General features: G+C 41.3%; 1 protein-coding gene across 1 annotated transcript; it reads left to right on the top strand.

The window, feature by feature from the left end:
- Positions 1-424: 424 nt before the first annotated feature.
- LOC124012075 (neuronal pentraxin-2-like) lies at positions 425-24,815 on the top strand. The gene is made up of 6 exons (XM_046325456.1): positions 425-592; positions 16,133-17,221; positions 18,971-19,628; positions 20,794-21,044; positions 22,125-22,304; positions 23,334-24,815. Exons 2-6 carry the CDS (start codon positions 16,472-16,474, stop codon positions 23,541-23,543), a joined length of 2,049 nt encoding a protein of 682 aa, XP_046181412.1. The 5' UTR covers positions 425-592; positions 16,133-16,471; the 3' UTR covers positions 23,544-24,815.
- The last annotated feature ends 1,450 nt before the right edge of the window (positions 24,816-26,265 follow it).

Here is a 26,265-nt window from a genome sequence, read left to right on the forward strand (position 1 = left end):
GACCTTTTCCTTTAATGAATGTGATAACTTATGCTTCTGCCATGTATTTGTCATATCAATATAATGTGAGGTGTATGTTCAGTATCATTTAACCACCGAGCATTTTGTTTGTTTCATTTCCCCAATGGTCTTCACGGTATATAAATGGTTCCCTAGTTTGTTCTGGTACATGGAAGTAGAATATAGTGTAGTCAAAGTGTATCCGTTGCTTGGACTTAATTCATCAACTTATATTTATTATATATTGCCAATATAGGCTCATAAACACCGTTATTATACTCAGATTTTTTTTAACCAGTTCAGTTTTAATGCTTGGGTGTTCATGGGCAAAAGAGTGTCCAAAACTCTGTGGGAAAATAATGTGAACCTGAGAAAGGGTACTTGTTGATGCCTTGAAAGTCAAGAAGAATCAATACAATTGTTGACCGTGAGAACCAGGAGGAGTGGAGGGATATGCAAACAAAGACAAAGGAGTGAGAGAGGGAGGGAGAGGAAGAGAGAGTTAAAATGATCCTCCTCGAACAAATCCTTTTCAATCTGGTCAGTGTTCGGGATGGACTAACCAGCTTGGGACTCTGTAGCTTGTGACCAGGTAAGGAAACCTATTCTCCCCCAAAACATTTATTACTCCTTGGGATGGTTGCAAATGTTTTAAAATGTACAAATCTAACCTTCAAGATAATCTGCTTTGCTCTGGCCAAATGGTTGATCGAGCCTGGCTAGAACTCTATTTTAGAAAGATTTCAGATGGAAAGTAAATGTCTTCAAAATTGTAGGGTGCTGTTCTTATTTTCTAGTGAAGTCAGAAAAGGCTAGTATAAAACAATATGTTCAAATTTGTAGGCATAGTTTTTATTGATCTCCCTCAATGTAGTATTAGTGTGTTAGAGTGTTAGTACTTTTTTATGTAATTGTCAAGACACCTTACCTGGGATTCTACAAATGTCTATAATATGTAACTTATGAAAAGTATAGGATAAAGGTTTTTCCATGTAAATTAATTATACAATAGTCATATTTTCCATAGGATCATACGTGATATTTCAACTACAGTATAATAGAAGCATGATCTGAAACAGTTTGACGTGACAAAGTATTACAAATAGATCAATTGGGACTGCTTATTTAGGAATGATTTAATTATCTTGGAGTAGCCAGTTGTATTGCTGCAAATGTGCATGTTTGATTTCAAGCTGCATTGGGATTTAAATGTTGTATTATGTCTTTACTATTGGTAAGGTTATTTCTGGAATCTTGTTTGTCTGTATTTTTTCTCAAGTTTGTACTTTGGTATTGTAATTATGCTTCACTATCTATAGAATAAAGAAGTCGATTGAAATGTACATTCGTAGAAAAAAAGTTGCTGTCTAGAACCTAAAAGGGTTATTCGGCTATCCCCATAGGATAACCCATTGAGAGAACCATTGTTGGTTCCAGGTAGAACTCTTTTGGTTACAGGTAGAACCCTCGTTTAAAAAATTGTTTCGTTCATTTTTCTTTTTACAATACAAAACAGACACAACATCAACAGCATACAGACGCACACCAACATCCATAAAATCACCCCTGACAAGACCCACTGCCACCCCCACGTGGCCTAAACTGCACCATTTTGTTTCTCTCCATCGCCCATGCACTTTCAACATTTAAATAATAAAGCCTTACCATTGTATCAATGATGGAGGGTTGATTGATTTTCGCTTTTTAACTATACTTAAAAAGATTGACAAGTAAAGTATCGTCCAACCCATTTGGTATCTCACTGCACACTCATATGCCATGTCTTGAAATATGCAAACACAAATTAAAAGTACATTTACATTGTAATTCTGACAGCCAACTTTCCAGCTCCGCCCACAACTCCTGGACTTTATGACATTCCCAGAAGGCATGGATTATTGAGTCATTGTTAGTTTTACACTTAAGACATGAATTTGCTGTTGTGCTATAGAATTTGTGAATTTTGTCTTGTGTAATAAATTCTATACATTAGTTTATTTAAGTAATAATGCCCGAGAAGCCGGTGTTTGGAGGATGTTATTGGCACGGGTTTTGTTAGGCCCGAGACGAAGTCGAATCTAGCCAAGCTCGACTCGATCCAGTCGTTAAGTCTTTTGTTCTAAATCTATGGACGCGACCCAGTCGTTCGTTTTAATGTTCCGTTGCCATGATGGCTGGCAACATTGTTATCCTTTGCTTGCTAGCTAGCCAACTTTGGCCAACACAGTCACGTCAAACAACAGTGCAGTCAGAATAACGTCAAAGTAGCTGCATTTGCTTTTGTTAAAGCTATTTTCAGTGTTTTTATTTTTTAAACATACATAATATTGAGCTAGTGTGCGATTTCACCTGGCATAGAACATTTGCTCTCTCGCCAGGCCACTGTTCAGAAGAGATACAGTAGCCAACTCCACAGCTAACACAGTCACTTCAAACTGAAGCTGGAATGACAGCAAACTAGCCTCATTTCCTGTTTTCCTATTGACATTTTTTTTGTATATATCCATTGAAATTATGCTGATTCATGATTTTGACTGGCTGAAAAGCTGCCAGCCTATCTGTCTCGTTCCGACTCCCGACTTGTTCATTACCATAGGAGATCAAATTTCAAAATTGAAACAGTGTTGCAAATATCGGAGAGACGGACAGCAATGTTATACAAAATCTCAGCTGACGAAAAACAAATGCTACTCTAAAAGAAATGGGGAATTATGTCTAGATGCTTTTTACAATGTAGATCTACTATGTAAATTGCCTGGCTGGGCTGATGAGACAGTGGATAGCACAGTCAGATGGAACAGAGTAATTAAGAATTTCCACGTCATAGATTTAGCCGGTGGTAACTTGTGGAATAGACACCGTCTGGAATGCGGTTTTAACCATTCAGCATTCAGGATTAGAACCACCTGTTGTATAAACTGGATTAAGTGTACATTTTCACTAACAATAATTTTGTTCGTTATGTTCCAACATTTCCTTCACCTTGAGCCAATATCAGTTATGTGTATGTCTTGGTTCCAGTAGTTTATATACATTTAAGAGATTATAAGTTGGATAAGCTCCCTGCAAGGTTTGTATATATTACGTATATGAATATCCTTTGACTCAAATAGGGTTCCCTCAAGGGTTGTACATAGATCCCAAAAGGGTTCTCTTATTTGACAGCCAAAGAACCCTTTTGGAACCTAGCCGAAGAACCCTTTTGGAACCCTTTTCTCTAAGACTGTAATGCAAAATCACATCATGATGATTGTTTGACTAGGATACTGAATAGGGGATTTGCCCAAAATACTGAGCAAATATATATTGGACAACAAGGTATTTCCCCAGTACATAAACACTTCAAAGGGATCTTCCACTGTGCCAAGTCAGGTTTGGATAGTGCTCGTTTACAAAGCTCCTACTCATTGGTGTAAAGGACTTCAGTAAAAATACTTTAAACTACTACTTAAATAGTTTTTTGGGGGGGGGTATCTGCACTTCACTATTTATACTTTTGACACCCTTTACTTTTACTCCACTACATTCCTAAAGAAAACAATGTACTTTTTACCCCATTCATTTTCCCTGACACCCAAAAGAACTTGTTACATTTTGAATGCTTAGCAGGACTATAAGGGCACAAGGTGAGACCCAGATGCAGACATGGGAGGCAGATGGTTTGAGTCTTTGATATTTATTAAACATTCCAAAAGGGGTAGGCTAGAGAATGGTCGTGGACAGGCAAAAGGTCAAAACTAAATCTAGTTTGTGAATGACAAATGTCATTTTTCCAACAATTGTTTACAGACAGATTATTTCACTTATAATTCACTGTATCACAATTCCAGCGGGTCACAGGTTTACATACACTAAGTTGACTGTGCCTTTAACCAGCTTGGAAAATTCCATAAAATTATGTCCTGGCTTTAGAAGCTTCTGATAGGCTAATTGACATCATTTGAGTCAATTGGAGGTGTACCTCCAAATACACATCAACTCTCCTTCTGTGGACTCCAACTGCTCTTAAATACATCTACAAATACATCAAATACCTAGGTGTCTGGTTAGACTGTAAGCTCTCCTTCCAGACTCACATTAATTATCTCCAATCTAAAATTAAATCTAGAATCTGCTTCCTATTTCACAACACAGCATCCTTCACTCATGCTGCCAAACATACCCTCATAAATCTGACCATCTTACCGATTCTCGACTTCGGTGATGTCATTTATAAAAAAGCCTCCAACACTCTACTCAACAAATTGGATGCAGTCTATCACAGTGCCATCCGTTTTGTCACCAAAGCCCCATACACTACCCACCACTGCGACCTGTGCGCTCTCGTTGGCTGGCCCTCGCTTCATACTTGTCGCCAAACCCACCTGTAGCACGCGCTCCAGCAGGTATATCTCACTGGTCACCCCCAAAGCCAATTCTTCCTTTGGCCTCCTTTCCTTCCAGTTCTCTGCTGCCAATGACTGGAACAAACTGCAAAAATCTCTGAAGCTGGAGACTCATATCTCCCTCACTAGATTTAAGCACCACCTGTCTGAGCAGCTCACAGATCACTTGCACCTGTACATAGCCCATCTGCTAACAGCCCATCCAACTACCTCATCCCCATACTGTATTTATTGATTTATCTTGCTCCTTTGCACCCAGTATCTCTACTTGTACTTTCATCTTCTGCACATCTACCGTTCCAGTGTTTAATTGCTATAGTGTAATTACTTAGCCACCATGGCCTATTTATTGCCTTAACTTCCTTATCTTACCTCATTTGCACTCACTGTATATAGACTTTTTTGTTTACTTTTTTTATATTGTATTATTGACTGTATGTTTTGTTTCTTCCATGTGTAACTCTGTGTTGATGTTTGTGTCGAACTGCTACGCTTTATCTTGGCCAGGTCGCAGTTGCAAATGAGAACTTGTCACTCAACTAGCCTACCTGGTTAAATAAAGGTAAAATAAAAAAATATAAAACCTGTGGATGTATTTCAAGGCCTACCTTCAAACTCAGTGCCTCTTTGCTTGACATCTTGGGAAAATCAAAAGAAATCAGCCAAGACCTCAGAAAATATTTGTAGACCTCCACAAGTCTGGTTCATCCTTGGGAGCATTTTCCAAATTCCTGAAGGTAACACGTTCATCTGTACAAACAGTAGTATGCAGTATAAACACCATGGGACCACGCAGCCGTCATACCGCTCAGGAAGGAGATGCGTTCTGTCTCCTAGAGATGAACGTACTTTGATGCAAAAAGTGCAAATCAATCCCAGAACAACAGCAAAGGGCCTTGTGAAGATGCTGGAGGAAACAGATACAAAAGTATATATATCCAGAGTAAAATGAGTCCTATATCAACATAACCTGAAAGGCAGCTCAGCAAGGAAGAAGCCACTGCTCCAAAACCGCCATAAAAAAAGCATCTGAAAAAGCATTTGCATCTGCACATGGTGACAAAGATCAGAGGAGAAATGTCCTCTGGTCTGATGAAACAAAAATAGAACTGTTTGGCCATAATGACCAACGTTATGTTTGGAGGAAAAAGGGGGAAGCATACTTCCAAAGTTGTGGCAAAATTGCTTAAGGACAACAAAGTCAAGGTATTGGAGTGGCCATCACAAAGCCCTGATCTCAATCCTATAGAAAATTTGTGGGCAGAACTGAAAAAGCGAGCAAGGGGGCCTACAAACCTGACTCTGTTACACAAGCTCTGTCAGGAGGAATGGGCCAAAATCCACCCAACTTATTGTGGGAAGTTTTTGGAAGGCTACCCAAAAACTTTGACCCAAGTAAAACAATTTAAAGGCAATGCTACCAAATATTAATTTAGCGTATGTAAATTTCTGACCCACTGGGAATGTGATGAAAGAAATTAAAGCTGAAATAAATCATTATCTCTACTATTATTCTGACATTTTACATTCTTTAAATAAAGTGGTGATCCTAACTGACCTTAGACAGGGAATTTTTACTAGGATTGTGAAAGACAGAGTTTAAATGTATTTGGCTAAGGTGTATGTAAACATTCGACTTCAACTGTACACACCAGGGATAATAAGCGACACATGGAGGGTGTGGAGCCAATCACAAGACAGGTGAAACAGATCAGGGTGTGACAAGGACAGGAAAATGGTCCAATTCACCCACTTATCAGGAGAACATCCCTGCTCCTCCCTACTGCCTCTGATTTGGCGGACTCAATAAACACAAAAGCTTCATTTGTAAATGATGAGTGTAAATTAAAATCAAGACAACCGTGCCGTCTGGTTTGCCATATATACGGAATTTGAAATGATTTATACTAAAAGTATACTTAAGTATATATTTTGAATTACATTTACTTTCGATACTGAAGTATGTTTAAAATGAAATGCGTTTAGACTTTTAATCACATTGTACAGTATTTTACTGGGTGACTTTGACTTTAACCTGAGCCATTTTGTGTTAAGGTATCTTTACTTTTAGTCAAAGTATGGCAATGAAGTACTTTTCCCAGCACTGCTTCAACTGTATGGAATGGAATTGTAGTGGTCATGGACAGTTACCAGTGTTTTACTGTACACAGAGTCCATGGGAACTAAGTGTGAAGTCGGACGATCGCCTCGGTTGTGATAACTGGATAATTCCCCAGCATAAGCATATTTCTCAGTCCAATGCCTTCTTTGGATGGGCTTGTGGCCACATGCTTGTGTCAAGGTCATAGCATGACCTTTGACCCAGGCTCATATGTTTGGCACCTTCAAATATTTGACATCTCTACAATAGTCGCGGCGATACATAACCAATTCTTGCTTTGTTGCTGATATTTCCTATTGCTCATAAGAGTACTGCATTTCACATGGTGTTTTAGAATGAAAGTATGTAAGGCAACACGGTCATAGATTTGTAGATAGTTTCCTTTCCACTATGGATTACAATGAAACATGGGCTTTTCTGCAGCTTCAACTAATCTATAGTCAGATTAAGTGTCTGTGTTTTTATTCTTAACACACTTAATAATGAGCTTTTGAAAGCATGGTATACAACTGTACAGTCCAGAGACACCTGTCCTACAGGATCCCGATAGCTGCCCCGGGGTAAACCGTCACATCGTATCACGGTTGAGGTTGAGTCAGTGGCACAACCTTTAGACTTTTACTTCAACCCCTGCAGTGAAGTTAACATAGCTCAGCCTATTTTTAGGAAGTGTTTAACGCCAAGCATGCTTATCGACGCCAAAATGAAGGGCCTGTTGAACACATGTTGATGTTGCAGAATTTTTAAACTCCACTTAACAAAACACTTGTTGGAAACAGCATGGGTCCCACTTATAGTAGACTGTGTCTTACTAATTGCTTGGATGGACAGGTCTGTGGTGGTACACTGTAATTGTCCTACGTAGTTTGAAAACGGTGATTTTCAAACACTATGAGATTCGCGGTGACACTGGGAGTAAGGAAATACCCTCCCTTGGACTAAGAACTCATTGTAGGTTTTGAAAATCATCGTTTTGAAAAACGTTTATTCCTGCCATGTCACAGAGAATCATTTTTTAAAAGACCTTTCTTCTCATCTTTTTAACCACAGATCATAGAAACACAATGTTTTCACTGGTTTGGTGCTGGAGATTTTTACATTTTTTTAACCTTTATTTACCTAGGTAAGTCAGTTAAGAACAAATGATTATTTTCAATGACAGCCTAGGAACAGTGGGTTAAGCCTGTTCAGGGACAGAACAACAGATTTGTATCTTGTCAGCTCGGGGATTTGAACTTGCAACTCTTTCGGTTCCTAGTCCAATGCTCTAACCACTAGGCTACCCTGCCGCCCAAATGAAGACTATGAGGTTGAAAACTGGCGGAATTGTCCTTTAAGTTTTGAGAGCGAAAGACGAAAAAAAGGTACAACTAAATTGGAAAATGTCATTGCCTTGATACAGTGTCAGATTTTCTATATATCCTTGATATTATATATGAATACATACCCATGATGTGATATGTGGTACTGTTTTAAAACTTTAATTTAGAATCAGGTTAAAGGAAATTGTGTACCATTCGTAGCACCTATACTGAACAATTTTATTTGATGAGAATGTGTTGTGGAAGGCATACCTTGTGGAAAAGTCAACGTGAAATACTGTAAATATCCTATACATTCTACAGGTATGGAAACAACGCCTTGACTTTCTGAGGTGAGCAGGCCAGGGCTAATCCTCCGCTCCACCCTCAGGTATTAATCCTGGGAATCCTATTAGTGTGTCAACCTTGGGAGGAGGAAAGTCCCTCCTGGTCAGAAGACTTGGACTTGCCAAGAGGCTCATGGAGGATTCTTTGCGCGTAGCTGGTTGTCCAAAACAATGACTTACCCCATATTTAGTCATTCCATTGACTTATGAATTAAAGGCAGCGAATAGATTACTTATAGGAAGTGTCAGTGTTACTGTAAATTGCTCTATGAAGGAGCGGTGGAACAGAAAGATATAAAGAGGTAGAAACATGCGATAATGAGGATTTGAGCAAGACTTGGTAAGGGTCATCAAAAAAACAACCTGTTTTATGCCGGCTCTGAATACATATTTTAGAAGTACCTGATGTTAACGTCGGTAGTGCATTTGATCTAGAGTGAGAAGCTACGTCCAACATGAATTCAAAGTATAATATTGCTCGTGAACTATAGACATCCGTCTTAATTACAAACATTATAGGTTATGGCTGTTTTGTCACAAATAATGGCATATTAAAATGTATTAAGTCAATTGTATTATCTGGTGACAACCAAAATCTTACATATGGTAAAATGACCAATGATATAGTTCCTTGGGTAAGTAAATTACTAAGGCATGTACACTTTTTATTCTAGCAACAACATTGTATTAGCATGTTGTTGCACAATAATGTAAAGGGGTAATTGCGTTACATGATCCAGAGTGCGTTGGATGACCCAGAGTTAGATGATCTCGTGGATACAATTTTTATGTCTCTGCGTGCAGTATGTAGGAAGTAAGAGGCACTTCCGCGAACCAACGCTAACTAGCGTTAGCGCAATGACTGGAAGTCTACAGGTACGCTAAGATACGGCTTCGCACCTGAGTGCAGTACTGAGAGGACGTTAGTGGTGGTTTCCCGAGCCAATGCTACCTTCCTTCATACCGGAAGGCAAAGACATACAAATGGTATCCACAAGTTCATCTAACTCTGGGGTAAGTAGAAAAAGTGCTTAATTGCCAGAATCTCTCACTGCACTGTCGGACTTTTCTGTCATTTCAACAGTAAAACACTGTAAATCTGTTACACAGCATTAAGGCTGTAGATTGCACTGAATTATGGGTAAAATGCTTAAAAAGTACTGTTATTGAAAATGACTCTAACATGCTGTACTTCTTTATGGTAATAGCTTAGGCCTACTGTAGATTAAAATGATCTGTTTCGGGCACCAACCTCATGCTGTCTGGCGAGACATGAATATCAGACTATTTTATTAAATATCTTCTTGAAGCTGCTGTGAAGTGGAAGAACATTTTCAGAAGCTACTGGGTAGGTAGGTACCTTGGCTTGTTTATACACTGCTTTCGGAAAGTATTCAGACCCCTTGACTTTTTCGACATTTTGTTACGTTACAGCCTTATTATAAAATTGAAGGTAGGCCTTGAAATACATTATTCCCCTCATCGAGCTACACACAATACCCCATAATGACAAAGCAAACACAGTTTTTAGAAAAGAAAAATGGAAATTTACATTTACATAAGAATTCAGAGCCTTTACTCAGTACTTTGTTGAAGCACCTTTGGCAGCGATTACAGCAGCGCGTCTCCTTGGGTATTACGCTACAAGATTGGCACACCTGTGTTTGGGGAGTTTCTCCCATTCTTCTCTGCAGATCCTCTCAAGCTCTGTCAGGTTGGATTGGGAGCGTCGCTGCACAGCTATTTTCAGGTCTCTCCAGAGATGTTCGATCGGGTTCAAGTCCGGTCTCTGCCTGGGCCACCAAAGGACAATCAGAGACTTGTCCCCAATCCACTCCTGTGTTGTCTTGGCTGTGTGCTTAGGGTCATTGTCCTGTTGGAAGGTGAACCTTCGCCCCAGTCTGAGGTCCTGAGTGCTCTGGAGCAAGTTTTCATCAAGGATCTCTCTGTATTTGCTCTGTTCATCTTTCCCTTGATCCTGACTAGTCTCCCAGTCCCTGCTGCTGAAAAATTATCTCACAGCATGATGCTGCCACCACCAAACTTTACTGTAGGGATGGTGCCAGGCTTCCTCCAGAAGTGACACTTGGCATTCATCAGACCAGAGTATCTTGTTTCTCATGGTCTGAGAGTCTTTAGGTGACTTTTGGCAAACTCCAAGCGGGCTGTCATGTGCGTTTTACTGAGCAGTGAGTTCTGTCTGGCCACTCTACCACAAAGGCCTGATTGGTGGAGTGCAGCAAGGTTCTTCCATCTCCACAGAGGAACTCTAGAGCTCTGTCAGAGTGACCATGGGGTTCTTGGTCATCTCCCTGACTAAGGCCTTCTCTCCCGATTGCTCTGTTTGGCCAGGCGGCCAGCTCTATGAAGAGTCCAATGTGTTGTTGGGGACCTTCAATGGTAGAAAAAAAAATTGTACCCTTCCCCAGATCTGTGCCTCGACACAATCCTGTCTCTGAGCCCTATGGATAAATCCTTCAACCTCATGGCTTGGTTTTTGATCTGACATGCACTGTCAACTCTGGGGCTTTATATAGACAGGTGTCCTCCTTTCCAAATCATGTCCAATCAATTGAATTTACCACAGTTACCCATTAAGTTGTAGAAACATCTCAAGGATGATCAATGGAAACAGGATGCACCTGAGCTCAATTTCGAGTCTCTTATCAAAGGGTTTGAATACCTTTGTAAATAAGGTATTTCTGTTTTGTATTTTTTTTAATTAATTTGAGAAAAACTATTAAAACTATTAAAACCTTTTTTCTCTCGCTTTGTCGTTATGTGGTATTATGTGTAGATTGCTGAATATTTTATTGAATCCATTTTAGAATAAAGCTGTAACGTAACAAAATGTGGAGGAAGTCAAGGGGTCTGAATACTTTCCGAAGGCTCTGTAAGTATCTTTATTACGAACCAACATTGAATTGCTGCATGTTTTCTTAGCTAGTTAGTTGGCTAATGTTGACACAAGCCCTTTCGATCGGCTCTAAATTGCTCGTAAATGTCTTACTCTGTGCGACCTAGAAAGAAATCAGACAGATAATAATTGTTGTGATGATAGGCTTTGCTGTACCGCAGCCTCTGAGTGCAGTAGGGAATCAACTGAGCACAGATCCGGGACCCATTATGTTTTCACTATTACTACAGAGAAATGGCTTGTTTTTAGCAATTCAAAAGACATGACCGTTGGATAAGACTCATAGTGTTGTGCCTGCCAACCACTGGGCAGCTCTATCACAGTGTCACCGGAGGTAGCAAGAAGCATATCCAATTTATTTTCCTCCCAGGATTATATTTCAAGTAGGATTGCAGCCTACACAAAAAATAACTAATATTGCTAGCCATCTGGATGTCACTGTGATACAGTCTACTCAATGAGGAGAGCATGAATGGCAACAACACCGGCACAGTATTCTCCTTAGCTGTCACAACCCTGTGTGACATACAATTGAAGTCGGAAGTTTACATACACCTTAGCCAAATACATTTAAACTCTGTTTTTCACAATTCCTGACATTTAATCCGAGTAAAAATTCCCTGTCTTAAGTCAGTTAGGATCACCACTTTGTTTTAAGAATGTGAAATGTCAGAATAATAGTAGAGCGTGATTTATTTCAGCTTTTATTTCTTTCATCACATTCCCAGTGGGTCAGAAGTTTACATGCACTCGATTAGTATTTGGTAGCATTGCCTTTAAATTGTTTAACTTGGGTCAAATGTTTTTGGAAGCCTCCCGCAAGCTTCCCACAATATGTTGAGTGAATTTTGGCCCATTCCTCCTGACAGAGCTGGTGTAAATGAGTCAGGTTTGTAGGCCTCCTTACTCGCACATGCTTTTTCAGTTCTGCCCACAAATTTTCTATGGGATGGAGGTCAGGGCTTTGTGATGGCCACTCCAATACCTTGACTTTGTTGTCCTTACGCCATTTTGCCACAACTTTGGAAGTATGCTTGGGGTCATTATCCATTTGGAAGAGCCGTTTGCGACCAAGCTTTAACTGATGTCTTGAGATGTTGCTTCAATATATCCACATAATTTTACTCCTCATTATGCCATCTATTTTGTGAAGTGCACCAGTCCCTCCTGCAGCAAAGCACCCACACAACATGATGCTGCCACCCCGTGCTTCACGGTTGGGATGGCGTTATTTGGCTTGCAAGCCTCCCCCTTTATCCTCCAAACATAACATTGGCCATTATGGCCAAACTGTTCTATTTTTGTTTCATCAGACCAGAGGATATTTCTCCAAAAAGTACAATCTTTGTCCCCATGTGCAGATGCAAACCGTAGTCTGGCTTTTTATGGCGGGTTTGGAGCAGTGGCTTCTTCCTTGCTGAGCTGCCTTTCAGGTTATGTTGATATAGGACTTGTTTTACACTGGATATATATACCTTTGTACCTGTTTCTTCCAGCATCTCCACAAGGCCCTTTGCTGTTGTTCTGGGATTGATTTGCACTTTTCGCACCAAAGTAAGTTTATCTCTAGGACACAGAACGCGTCTCCTTCCTGAGCGGTATGACGGCTGCGTGGTCCCATGGTGTTTATACTTGCGTACTATTGTTTGTACAGATGAACGTGATACCTTCAGGCGTTTGGAAATTGCTCCCAAGGATGAACCAGACATGTGGAGGTCTACAATTGGCTGATTTATTTTGATTTTCCCATAATATCAAGCAAAGAGGCACTGAGTTTGAAGGTAGGCCTTGAAATACATCCACACGTACACCTCCAATTGACTCAAATGATGTTAATTAGCCCATCAGAAGCTTCTAAAGCCATTTTTCCAAGCTGTTTAAAGGCAAAGTCAATTTAGTGTATGTAAACTTCTGACCAACTGGAATTGATACAGTGAATTATTACTGAAATAATCTGTCTGTAAACAATTGTTGGAACAATTCCTTGTGTCATGCACAAAGTAGATGTCCTAACCGACTTACCAAAACTATAGTTTGTTAACAAGAGATTTGCGGAGTGGTTGAAAAACAAGTTTTATTGACTCCAACCTATGTGTATGTAAACTTCCGACTTCAACTGTATACGTAACTGTCTTATTTGAATTTGTTCAATGCCTCAATTGATTTTCACACCGCTATATTGGATATTTGGCTGTACTGGTTCGAATCCACCCAAGATGATGAACCCTTGGGTGACAAGGTAGCCCAGGGGAAGACAGCTGTTCTCAACCCTCACTGAGTTTGATTGAAGATGTCTAGTGAGGTAAGTACACACACACACACACACACACACACACACACACACACACACACACACACACACACACACACACACACACACACACACACACACACACACACACACACACACACACACACACACACACACACACACACACACACACACACACACACACACACACACACACACACACACACACACACACAACACCTGTTTGATATGTCCCATGTCACCTATCTTTTTACCCACAGACTAACAGCCCTGGTGCTCTCTGTCTCTCGTTCAGTTCTTTCTTTTTCTCTGTCCGTCTTAGGGGTGAGAAGAGCTGACAAATCAAAACTGAGGATTGTTACGGCGCCCCATGAGGAACACCCGCTGACTTCTCTCTCCTGGATGATCTCCTGCCCAAACTGTCCCGTTGTGTTTCACTGCCTCTAAACACCGTTACACCAAATAGTTGCCCTGATTACCATAGATCTAGGATTGTACCCCACACCCCACTCAAAATATAGTTTTTAAAAACACCCCACACAAAATATAGGTTTTTTTTGTGTGTTTTAATTGTGCTCTTACTTGTTTAAATATGTGTTAACTGTTCTTACTTCTGTTGTCAATTCTGTTAATGTTGTTATCAGTTTAAATAAACATATTTTATGCACAAATTTATTGTTTTTCTTACATTTATTGTAGCTTTCAGGGAGATTTTCACTGTACGTTTACAGCATTATACTGGCACCAGTGTTGTCAGCTCAATACTGCAATTTTGCTGACATATATTTGACAGTACTATTTTCCTTACTGTAAAACATTACATCATCCCCTTACAGAAGGGATGCTGTAATATGTTTTACGGTAAGGAAAATAGTACCGTCAAATATCACAGCATCACGGCTGTAAAGCAAAATTACAGTATTCATCTGGCAACTCTGAGGCCAGTATAATGCTGTACATTTACAGGGGAAAGTTTTACTGTGTATCCCTTTAATAAGTGCTTAGTAATGACCTAGTAAAGGAGTTGTGAGTTATTTTCACATAATATTTCCACCTGTCTGACAATAAAAACTGCTTAACAACAGGTGTCAAAATGTGTAATGACAAAAAAATGATCAAAACTTATCAGAACATGTTAATCCAATGTTGTTACTAGGGTAATTGCAGCATTACGTACTATACAAGTTTAGAGCAAGTTAACGTAAAGTGTGACCCCGCATCGTAGTCCAAACAGTGATATTACCCCAGGGAAAAAAAAGAATACTCTTGTGGTTGTTAATATGATGACGCACGAATCATGTGTGACGCACAAAACGCTTCAAAGGCCATGTCTGATTACGCTAGTGTGTTAAAGTGAGTGAAAACAGATGGTGGAGAGTTCATTTGCAGATGAATGTGTCATCCACGCGTTACATCTGTTGCAACACATCCAGTAGCGTCGAATGCCTCATTAAAACATGCTGGGGAAAAACGACTGAGTTTATTCTACCACATTTAAAAAAAATCCACTTTAGAAGTTGAAATATAGCATGCTGACATCTCAAGAATTTCCAACTTGATAAAAGTATGTTTTATGTATTATTCAGAATATACTGTATCCGATTAAAGGTATACTCCATGATGTGACGTAGATGCAGAAAGTAAACGGCATAGTGGGTCAATTTCCTCAACAACGAAGAGCGTTGATGTGCGAGGCTCAGCTTCTCTGCTCTTTTGGTCCCGTGGCTACTGTGTGAGAGCGAAGTGTTGCATCTCGCCCATCTCAATATCTGTGGTGCTGCTTGTGGCAACGTCATTTCGCTGAGACTACCTTTAAATACATCTGGATTAAGAATGACTAATGTGACAAATCAATCAACTCTCAATAATCTGATGAAAATATAGGACTGGGGATTATATTTTAAGAAGCAGGCCGTGGCCTATCGGTCGGTGTGGTGAATTGATGATCGCAATGGGGATGGTTAAGAGGCTTATTAGGCAGTGTCCTTGAGAAATCTGTTACCTTCTCCTGGTTTTTCCTCACTGACCCTCAATTCAGGAACTGTTGGATTAGTTGAGGCTTTATACCTACTCTTAGAATTGTTTTGCAGTCAGGTGGTTTGATGGATGACGAATCTCTGACTACACATTACAAATGACATAAACAATGAACTCTAACAAGGCTAATTGTTAAATGCTGTTCCCCAGATTTAAAAAAAAGGTTCTTTCCCATTACTGTACGTTGTAACTCGGGGCTACTGTGCTATCGTAGTCTGTACACACCTCCTCAATAACACGAGGACTATTTGTGTCTCTTTCAATACATTTTATTTTGGTGGTCTCAGACAACTGTTCCCATTGTTCCAGTATGAATAACCTCCTAACCCTGCATAGTAAACTGCCTGTCGGTCCACATGAAAATGAAAACCATCATTCATTAACTGCATCCTGCTGGCTGCCTTGTAATCGAATTACACTGCCCAGGGGGGGTTCTCAGCTGTTGGCGTCATTCACTCCAAGCCATTGCTGGCTCGTTGAAAACCAATAGCGGTGACTGATTGACTACATCATTGTAGTTGAATTGCTTATGATCCTAGCTCCATTACTCCCCGCCGCTGCTCTGCTCGTGTCCTGTCATCGCCATCCTATTGCACTGTACTGTTCAGTGAATCAATGTCTGATCATGCCCTCGCATATTGCTGTTGTTGTCTATTCACTGAAGTGATAGCATAAGGTTTGAAATCATTCGTATTTCCCAAGACTTAGTATTTCCGTATAATGACTTATCGCCTTTGTCTTTTCCTTCCAGATGAGATGGATGGATAGAAGACGGCTGGACACGGATTCGTTTGGCTGCCGATCACAAGAGGCCCGCTGTGCCAAAAGGGATCACCGGGATGTGGACACCTCGACAGCTATTTGTCCCGTTATGGAGCCAACGTGCATTGTTTGATACAGCGACACGGCGATGAAGCACTAACAGCTTTAGCAGAGAGACAAGGTCCTGTGTGCTGTAATACTTCTCTAAGAAATTGACCCTGTTGTACAGGGGATTTGGGGATTTTTTTTGCCATGTGTCAAATCAGCTTGCCAGCCGCCCCACGTGACAGACTCCCTTGACAGGAGGGCAGCGAGACGTCGACCAAAGATGGCCGACAACGCCATCCCACCCCTGATGCTTTTGTCTACAGGGCAAACGCGTTGGGGTGGAGTACTTCCAGGTTTCATCCTACCCTCTTTCCCTATTTTTTCTCTACTCCTCTATACTCTCATATCTTCCTCAACGGCTGCTGTTAGTTTGCCGGGATTAGACTATGACTATGGAGCCCAGCCCAAGTTTGTTTGCACCCCAATTCCAGCGGACGCAGACCCCAGCTGCTTCACACCAGGCGGGTCAGCACACGGACCTGTCCACGACAGACCCAGCAGTAATGGGCATCATGGACCTGCTGCAGGGGCGCCCAATGGTAACGGCAGGAGGCCGATGGGAATGGGGATGGGGATAGGAATATCAGACGAGGCCAAATCCACCATCCTGCACCTTCGCGAGAGCCTGGTGCGGCAAAAGGAGACCATCTTAGACCAACGGGAGACGATCAGGGAACTGACTGCCAAGCTGACCCTCTGTGAGGGCTTTGGCCGGGGAGTGGGTCATCACGATGACCATCACGACGACCACCATGGAAACGCGCGTCACAACTCCCATCACCCGAGCTCGCATCACTCCTACCATGACACTGACCACCACGGGGACCCACACTACCCACTGAACAATGGGCACCGATCAGACCCACACCACAGAGGGAAGGATAACTCTGGGAGCAAGCATGGGGCCTTCTCCCCTGAGCAGACTAGGAAAACGCTACAGACACTCAAGGAGAGGCTGGAGAACTTGCAGGTGAGTGGGAACAGGATCAAAGGATGAGTAGGAAAAGGGATAGGAAGCTTATTTGCCCTTTGTGTGAATAGAGGTCATCTTGCGCATCACTACGGGGCACTGTTTGTCTCGCTCCTGACCTGAAATGAAGCACGACAAAGGGCGTTCCGGCTTTCTCCCACGCCGCGAGGATATAAGTGGCCTACATCCCAAGTTCCATCCACGTGTGTGCGTATGAAGACCTAAATTGATGAGTTAATTATCCTGACTCTCACCATAGAGCCGTCTTGCACTAATGCAATGGGAATTCATGAAGCCTAGGAGAGGGTCCTGTTGAGTGATTGTATGACATATGACTGTTGACACTAACAACCAACCGAACACAGTTTGTTTATTTTATTGCATGAATGAAGTTCCTTTATAGATACAAAAATCAAACTTAACTGACCACTATTTTGGGGGGGATTATGAAAGATGATTGTTTTATTCTAATGATTTCTGTTTCTCATTATGAACCAGCTGTGTTTAAAGTGATTCTAGCACTCCATAATGAATTGTAAGACCTGCTATAAGACTTGGCATACAGTCTAAGACAAAAAAGGTGCTATCTAGAACTTCAAAGCGTTCTTCGGCTGGCCCCATAAGAGAACCCTTTGAATAACTATTTTGGGTTCCAGGTAGAACCCTTTACACAGAGGGTTCTACATGAACAAAAAGGGTTCTCCTATGGGGGCAGCCGAAGAGCTCTTTTGGAAGCCTTTTTTTCTATGAGTGTCGGCATTAATAACACTTGTTAATACTGGTGGTTCATTGAAAGTAGATGCCGACCGATATAGTGTTTTACAGCAGGGAGAATTAAAAGTGAACATTTTTCACACTGAGTTCTCTTAGATTGCCAACCAAAAGAGCAGTTGTCCCCCCAAAAAATTATTCAAATGTTGCTTGCTTACATTGTGACAATAATGACCATGAGAATGGCCGTAAGTGTTCAGATAACACTGAGATTCACTTTCTTCATCCTATTTATTGAATATCGGTTATCGGTGGATTTATCGGCCTTTATCGAAACATCGGTTAAAGGCCAATATTGGCCAATAATATAGATGAAACGATATATTTGTCAGGCTCTAAAAATATACCGTTATCAAATATTCTTGCTATAAGACATCAGATAGGCTTATAGCCTATGCGCGCATTAATAACACATAATAACACTGGCGGTTCATAGAGAAAGGGTTACACAGAAACCTTTGCATTGAGGGTGTTAGACAAAGGCAGTACAGCTGAGATTGGAGCTCCGTCACATAACAGGGACGTCTATGCCGCGAACCGGTTTCCAAGTGTTGCAGGGTTCTAGACACCTTCAATGCCAATTAGCATCATCCATGGTGATGAGCTAATAATCTTGGTGTGCTCTGGCACTGACTAAAGCCGGATTTGATCAGAGACACTGACAGAAGTAGAGGGAGGGAAGGAAGGAAGGAGGTTTTCCAAGGAGGGAGGAGCCGACTTTAGTATTATTTCATTTATCTGCCCACTTGGAGAGATTAGGGGCAGCACAATATGGCCGAAGGAAGCAACCCAGGATGGGCTGAAGTAGAAGAGGTGTCTAAAGAACAAACAAAAAAACAGCTCTTTAAAAGTCCTACTATGGAAATAAATTACCATGGATATGCTCCAGAAAGTGTTAATTACCAAGCACATGGACTAATAATAAGGTATGCAAACATTTCCTATTATAACTATTATTAATTCTCTCTCTTTCTCCAGGCCAGGAATTCCTCCAGCTCCTATTCAAGCTCACTGAGAGACCTCCTGCAACGTAAAATCAATGCACTTGAGAAGCAGCTCAACAATCACTACGGTGGGCATCATGATTATGGTCACCATGACGACCACCACGATGACCACCATGACGACCACCACGATGACCATCCGGACGACCACCACGACGACCACCATGAACCTAGTCACCGCGATGACCACCACGATGATCATCACGATGACCAACATGGACCGGGTCACCACGACGACCACCATGATGACTATCACGACACCCACACCCCCACCCCCACCCGCTACAACAACCGCCCCAACAACCGTCAAAACAGTCACCATGATGACCATCACTATGACCGACACTATGACCGCCATTATGATCGTAGCCACGGCCGCCATGACACACACCATAACGACCACCATGACGATCACCATGACGACCATCCTGATGATCATCACGACGACCACCACGATGATCTTCACGATGACCACCGTGAAAACGGTGATGACCACCAAGGCAATGACGACCATGGCCATCGTCCTCGTCCAGCCTATAACAGCAAGCCACCACCTCCATTACCTCTTGGCCGTGGACACAACAAGCTGGAAACTGTGCTGAGCCACCTTAACCACAGGAACTCTAACCCTGGTATTGAAACTCTCTGATAAATAACCCACTTTGCCATTGTATACTCTTGTCCGATTTATATCATGCATTCCAAATTGTAGCTGTAGGTACAGACATAGTCAGTGCAAGAGGCGCCACTACAGTCCCTGGTTTGAATCCAGTTTGTATCACATTCGGCCATGATTTGGAGTTCCATAGGGCGGCGCACAATTGGCCAAGCATCGTCTGAGTTTGGCCTGGATAGGCCGTCATTGTAAATAAGATGCTGTTCTTAACTGACCTGCCTGGTTAAATAAAGGTTAAATAAAGGTTAAATAAAGGTTAAATAAAATAAAAAAAACATATACGCTACCGTTCAAAAGTTTGGGGTCACTTAGAAATGTCCTTGTTTTTGAAAGAAAAGCACATTTTTTTTGTCTATTAATTAAAATAACATCAAATTGATCAGAAATACAGTGTAGTCATTGTTCATGTTGTAAATGACTATTGTAGCTGGAAACGGCAGATTTTTAATGGAATATCTACATAGGCGTACAGAGGCCCATTATCAGCAACCGTCACTCCTGTGTTCCAATGGCACCTTGTGTTAGCTAATCCATGTTTAGAATTTTGAAAGGCTAATTGATCATTAGAAAAACATTTTGCAATTATGTTAGCACAGCTGAAAACTGTTGTACTGATTAAAGAAGCAATACAACTGGCCTTCTTTAGACTAGTTGAGTATCTGGAGCATCAGCATTTGTGGGTTCGATTACAGGCTCAAAATGGCCAGAAACAAATAACTTTCTTCTGAAACTCAGTCTATTCTTGTTCTGAGAAATGAAGGCTATTCCATGCGAGAAATTGCCAAGAAACTGAAGATCTCGTACAATGCTGTGTACTACTCCCTTCACAGAACAGCGCAAACTGTCTCTAACCAGAATAGAAAGAGGAGTGGGAGGCCCCGGTGCACAACTGAGCAAGAGGACAAAAACATTAGAGAGTCTAGTCTGAGAAACAGACACCTCACAAGTCCTCAACTGGCAGCTTCATTAAATAGTACCTGCAAAACACCAGTCTCAAAGTCAACAGTGTAGAGGCGACACTGGGATGCTGGCCTTCGAAGAACACAGACACTGGCAAATTACTTTAATTTCACTTCCTCAGCTGTTCGTTGCTCATATTTTGCTGTTTTGTATTCCAACAGGTACCCGGAAAAAGCCAAAGAGTCCGGATGCTTTCCAGATTGGCTTCCCTATGCGCACTAACTACATGTATGGAAGGATAAAAAAGACCCTACTCATTGAAATCTTCACCCTCACTGTCTGCCTCTGGATAAAAGGGGGATCAGGGCCAGGCCTCGGCACGCCCTTCTCCTACTCTGTCCCGGGACAGGCCAACGAACTGGTTCTGATCGAATGGGGCAACAATCCCATGGAACTACTGGTTAACGACAATGTAAGAGCATGATTGCATATTTAGCATATTTTCACATTGTGCCCCGAGTGACCAATTTGTGAAGATATACTGTACATTCTCACTTCTTACACACATACAGTGCATTCGGAAAGTATTCAGACCCCTTGATTTTTTTCCACATTTTGTTACGTTACAGCCTTATTTTAAAAATGGATTAAATCGTTTCTCCCCCCTCGTCAATCTACACACAATACCCCATAATAACAAAGCAAAAACAGGTTCTGACAAGGAGTGTTTGAACATTCTTATCAACATTTTAAGTAAGCATATGTTATCAGTCAGTTGTCCCATTGGCAGCACAAGTGGAAAATCAATCACCTCAAGGCAAGCAAGCTTACACTTCAGTGGCAGGTGACTCCATTCTCATCCAATCAGGCACCAGATTTCGATTTATCTCCTGTCCTCAAGGAACGAGGCAGGGGGCAGTTGTGACAGTTACAGTTCACCTGGATCCTGCTATCACCCCGTCTTTCCCCCTTAGAGACAGTGGCCCTATCCTCATCTATCATCCTCCCTAATGGCATAAGACCTCAGAGGGCAAAGGGCAAGCAGCTTACCTAGCACAGTCATGTGGAGAGGCGTCCCATGACAGGGTGGACGCGGGGATAGACACATGGTCCGGGCCCATACTATACCTGTGCATGAGTCAGGGTTTCACCCAGACAAGAGGGGATTTGGTGGTTCAACCTGGGAGATGCCTAGCTATGGCACCTGAAGGCTATGTTGTTATGAGCTGACACAAAAGGAAAAAAATGACATTACTTGAAATGCGATGGCTATTTGTACCTATTCACAAAACCGGACAAATCTTTCATAAAATATCTGCCTAAAAAACAATATTTGTGTTGAATTTTTTCAAAATGTCCACGACAATGACACTACAGTCAGCCAATGAACCAATCAATTAACCTAGTAATAATCTCTTTCTCCCAACAGAACTTTGCCCATTTCTCTCACGGAAATATTTTGTTTGGACTCTTTGGCTTGAGCCAATTAATCAATCAATCAGCCAATCATGCAATTATTTAATCAAGCCAGTGACTCTATTTCTCTGCACAGGCAGTGACGTTGCCCATGGCTATGACGGATGGGAAGTGGCACCACCTGTGCATGACATGGTCGTCACACGATGGGCATTGGGAGGCCTTCCAGGATGGCGTCAAAAGGGGGTCTGGAGAGAACCTATCTGCATGGCATCCCATCAAGCCTGGTGGAGTCTTTATTCTGGGCCAGGAACAGGTACAACTATACGTTTTCTCGCTATGAATTTGCATTCTCAAAGTTCTGAAGAACATATAAAACGCTGGGATAGGAACTGAAATTTCAAACAGCAGTACTGGATCCCACGGCTGCCTCCAAATGTGACCAGCAGGGAATTGCCTGTCACAATTCCCAATTTTGGGCTTTGCAGAATACAAAAAGTGGTTAATACAATCATGTTAAAGATGATTATCATTTACTTGTGTCCTGAGAAGACACAGGCTATTGCCAAAAACTAAGCTTAGAAATCAACTATAGCATTAATAAGCAACTACTTACTAGTTTTTTCCCTACTTTGCAACTACTAGCATGTTAGCTAACCCTTCCCCTAACCCTAACCCATAGCCTAGCTAATGTTAGCCACCTAGCTGACGTTAGCTTTAGCCACCTAGCTAACATTAGCCACAGCATATCATATGAATTGAAATTCATAACATTTCATACTAAATGGATGATGGACATCCACAAATTAATTCATACCATATGAAATGTAACATATCAAACTAAATGCAGTGTCCCAGATTTACATTCACTATGTTACGTCTACCCCTGAGTCCAGGTTGGAGCATCTGCTAAATGACTCAAATGTAAATATAAAATGACTGATCCCTCTGAAACATATTACAGCTTAAACTGTTGCTAATGCTTCAAATTCATCACTCAGTTTGGTCTTCCTTGGGAGATCCACTCTGACCGGGGCTCTGAATGTCATGTCTAGTGAGTTCCGGGAAGTGACTGATGATATAGGCCACAAATAAGAAGTTACCATAAGACTAGGCCATAAAATGGTTTTAAGTACGAGGGTTCATTGATCTGAACGGCCTAGTTTTAGAACGTAGTTGGCGGGTTAACCAACCTTGCTTTGAAGGGGTAAAAAGGTAGAGAACTCAAAGGCGAGACAAGTCTGTTTAAATAATTGTGTATGGATCTTTTATTGTGGTATATCTAGTACTTTTATATATTTTGTGGGCCTTTAGTCTTAACAATTACCCTGTGTTTTCCTAACAGGATACCCTAGGTGGCCGATTTGACGCCACCCAGTCCTTCGTGGGCGAGATGTCAGACCTCCAGTTGTGGTCCCGCGTTCTCACACCCAATGAAATCTATAGCCAGGCTTCCTGCGGAGGTCACCTGGCGGGTGACCTCATCTCCTGGACAGAGGCAGTGGTCGAGCTTCACGGCGGGGTCACCAAATACCCATTTGACCCCTGCCACTAAGGACTACCCCACCCTGATGTTATTTAACGAGCTGTCTGGTGTGGCAGCAGGGCTCTGTGCACTACGCTGCAGACACATGACAGGCCCTTAGCAACAAACCAGGCTGGCCCTTAGCCATTCTGCAATTTTGCCATCCCTTTCCTCTCTGTTCTGCCTTCCCCCTCGCTGGGCCGAGGAACTGGGAAGACTTTAAAAGAGCAAAGGCTGGATTTAACTGAATGGCCATGACCGCTGCTGCTCCCGGGATCCAATACCGGTAATAGGATTCCCTGTCTTTAAATGGGTCCACCCATGTTTGCCTCGGGCCTTAGTAAAAGCCCTTCATCAGTCAGGTGTTCAAAGAATCATAACATTTTACTGGGACATATTATGCCGGGATATGGTTCTCAAAATCCTAACACTCCAGATGTTATTTGTTCGTCTTTCTGGTTTTTTTTTTGCTGGCGAGCAGGACGATACCAGTGACTAAAAGGAGACAGAATGCTCATAAACCAACCGTGGACAAAATGGAATGAACAAACTAAAGGCACTCAAAACAGCCACATCGATGGCAAGTGTATGAGTTGGAAGACAATGATTTGATGATTGAATGTGATGAATGTGAGGTACTACATTGTATTTTTTTGTACATGAAGATGGAGGATCTCATCTATGGTTGTAGTTTTTTTTTGGAGGGGGGGGGGTTTAGCCTGTCTCAACTCTACCTTTCACGCAAAAATGTTAGAGGACTATTTTATACTACTGTGTTGTACACACGTGCAACGTTCCATTTCATTTTTCAGATGAATTTAGCTCTACCAATATCAACTGATCAACACTCACCTGGATTGTAATTTCTATCAGTGTGTCTGAAATGGCTGCCAGGTTTTATGAAACACCCGAGTTGAAGTTGTGGATATGAGCCCGCATAAATACAGGTTAACTGCCTGTCAAGAGGTCCTAAGCTATTGCTGACATCTCCATTGTAATCTTGTGGTTATACAGGCAGATTTACCTGACAAATAGAGCTTGGATCTAGATCCAGACTATTTCCGTGTTGTCATAGCAGACACATGCTCTTAAATACATTCACGCATGAATGCACATGCACTCAAAACAATTCTGTAATGCTCTAAAAGGCTTCTTTTCAAAGTCAACCTCATCCAATGTTGGTTTTTATTAATTGGGTCCTGTGTTTTTTATGCATGTAAAATGCGTATAAAAATAGGTTTAAAAAAAATATAGCCTGTCTTGAATATCAACTGTCAAAATCATAAACAAATACAAACCATTCATTTTTTTTGTAAATATAAGTCATTTTACACAACAACACATCCTTTCCTTGTCTATCCTTTCACTGTGGTCAACCCTTTTCTGTCTGTAAAAGCATTCAAATTAGGAATTGATTTAGTTGTATTTGCTTACTCACCCCCATTTCACTGTGGGCTATTAAGTTCGGAATGTCTATGTCTCATTGAATCACATGAACACTGATCGTAAAAGGGTCATCTGTTGTTGCCATGGTGATAGTATAGAGCTTAGCTGGACATGCCCCCCTGACCACTAATAATCATTACAACCATTACAGGACACAACAATTACAGTGGGTGACAAGTTGAGCATTATAAAAACCCATGCTCCCATTTTCCTGTTAGTGGGCCAAATGTATGTGAAGTAAAACAAACAATTATGTTTCTCATTTGTGACAAATAAAAAATACTATTGATTCATTAATGAATGCTAATACACCTGACTATAATTCAGGTTAAAAAGCATTGAATGCAGTTGTATAATCTGAATCTATGTTGCTTCCATAACGTTTGCTTAATCTCGCCTTTGGTATACATTTTAATCTGTATATAAAGACACACTCAATAGTTTTTTTTTCTTTCTTGTCTGTAAATATTGAACAACCTTTTATTTATTAATTCTTGTGTGTTTGGTCAAAAGTCCCTTTCCTTTGTGTGTAAGCCAAAAACATGTCAAATGAATTGTAAAACTTAAATGAGGAATACATGAATAAAACTCTGTTAAAAATGTTTCAATAAAATCAAGATTTTGAATAAAACCGATTGCGTTTTATTCAATGAATGAATGGATATTTCATGTCATTTCTTTCATTGCTGGCCAGTCTTACCCTGCAAAGGCTGGTGCTGATCCAAGCTTTTGCTCCAGTCAAGCAGTACCACTTCTAATTGAAGCACTGAATAAAGACTGTGAATATTTGTTAAAACTGTGATTAAGTAGAATCAGATGTGTTACTGCTTTGATGGAGCAAAAGCTTGCGCCCACACCAGCCCTGTCAAGGTAAGATTTCCAAACACAGAGCATGCTGGGAAGGGCAGCTACCGCTATATTGCTTACACACATCCAGCCCCTTTACAGATCTGTGAACACCAAACAGGTCAAGGATGGGAGGCCTAAATACAAAAGAAGCAGAGGCATGATGACCAATCGGAGTCCACCTTGTTGGCCACAAGAGGGTGTGAGTTGCCTTTGGGAGGTGTTCTGTATGTTCAGTAGCCTATATCATCATGACGGCTTAAAGACCAATAAAAGTGGGACATATTATGCCGGGATATGGTTCTCAAAATCCTAACACTCCAGATGTTATTTGTTCGTCTTTCTGTTTTTTTTTCTTGTTTTTTTTTCTGTCCAAGTTAGAATGCTTCATCTTTGTTTTGTATGCTATAAAGAGGCAAGCAGCACAACAACAAAGATCATATATCATATATAATCAACA

The sequence above is a fragment of the Oncorhynchus gorbuscha genome, linkage group LG24 (assembly GCF_021184085.1).
Source record: "Oncorhynchus gorbuscha isolate QuinsamMale2020 ecotype Even-year linkage group LG24, OgorEven_v1.0, whole genome shotgun sequence".
NCBI classification, from domain to species: domain Eukaryota; kingdom Metazoa; phylum Chordata; class Actinopteri; order Salmoniformes; family Salmonidae; genus Oncorhynchus; species Oncorhynchus gorbuscha.

What these genes read in the sequence shown, in the direction of transcription:
- LOC124012075 (XM_046325456.1), top strand. Translation starts at nt 16,472, where the DNA reads ATGGCCGACAACGCCATCCCACCCCTGATGCTTTTGTCTACAGGGCAA. An exon ending in AGAGGCTGGAGAACTTGCAG is followed by an intron (nt 17,222 to 18,970) that starts GTGAGTGGGAAC and finishes CTCTTTCTCCAG; the next exon opens with GCCAGGAATTCCTCCAGCTC. An exon ending in AACTACTGGTTAACGACAAT is followed by an intron (nt 21,045 to 22,124) that starts GTAAGAGCATGA and finishes TTCTCTGCACAG; the next exon opens with GCAGTGACGTTGCCCATGGC.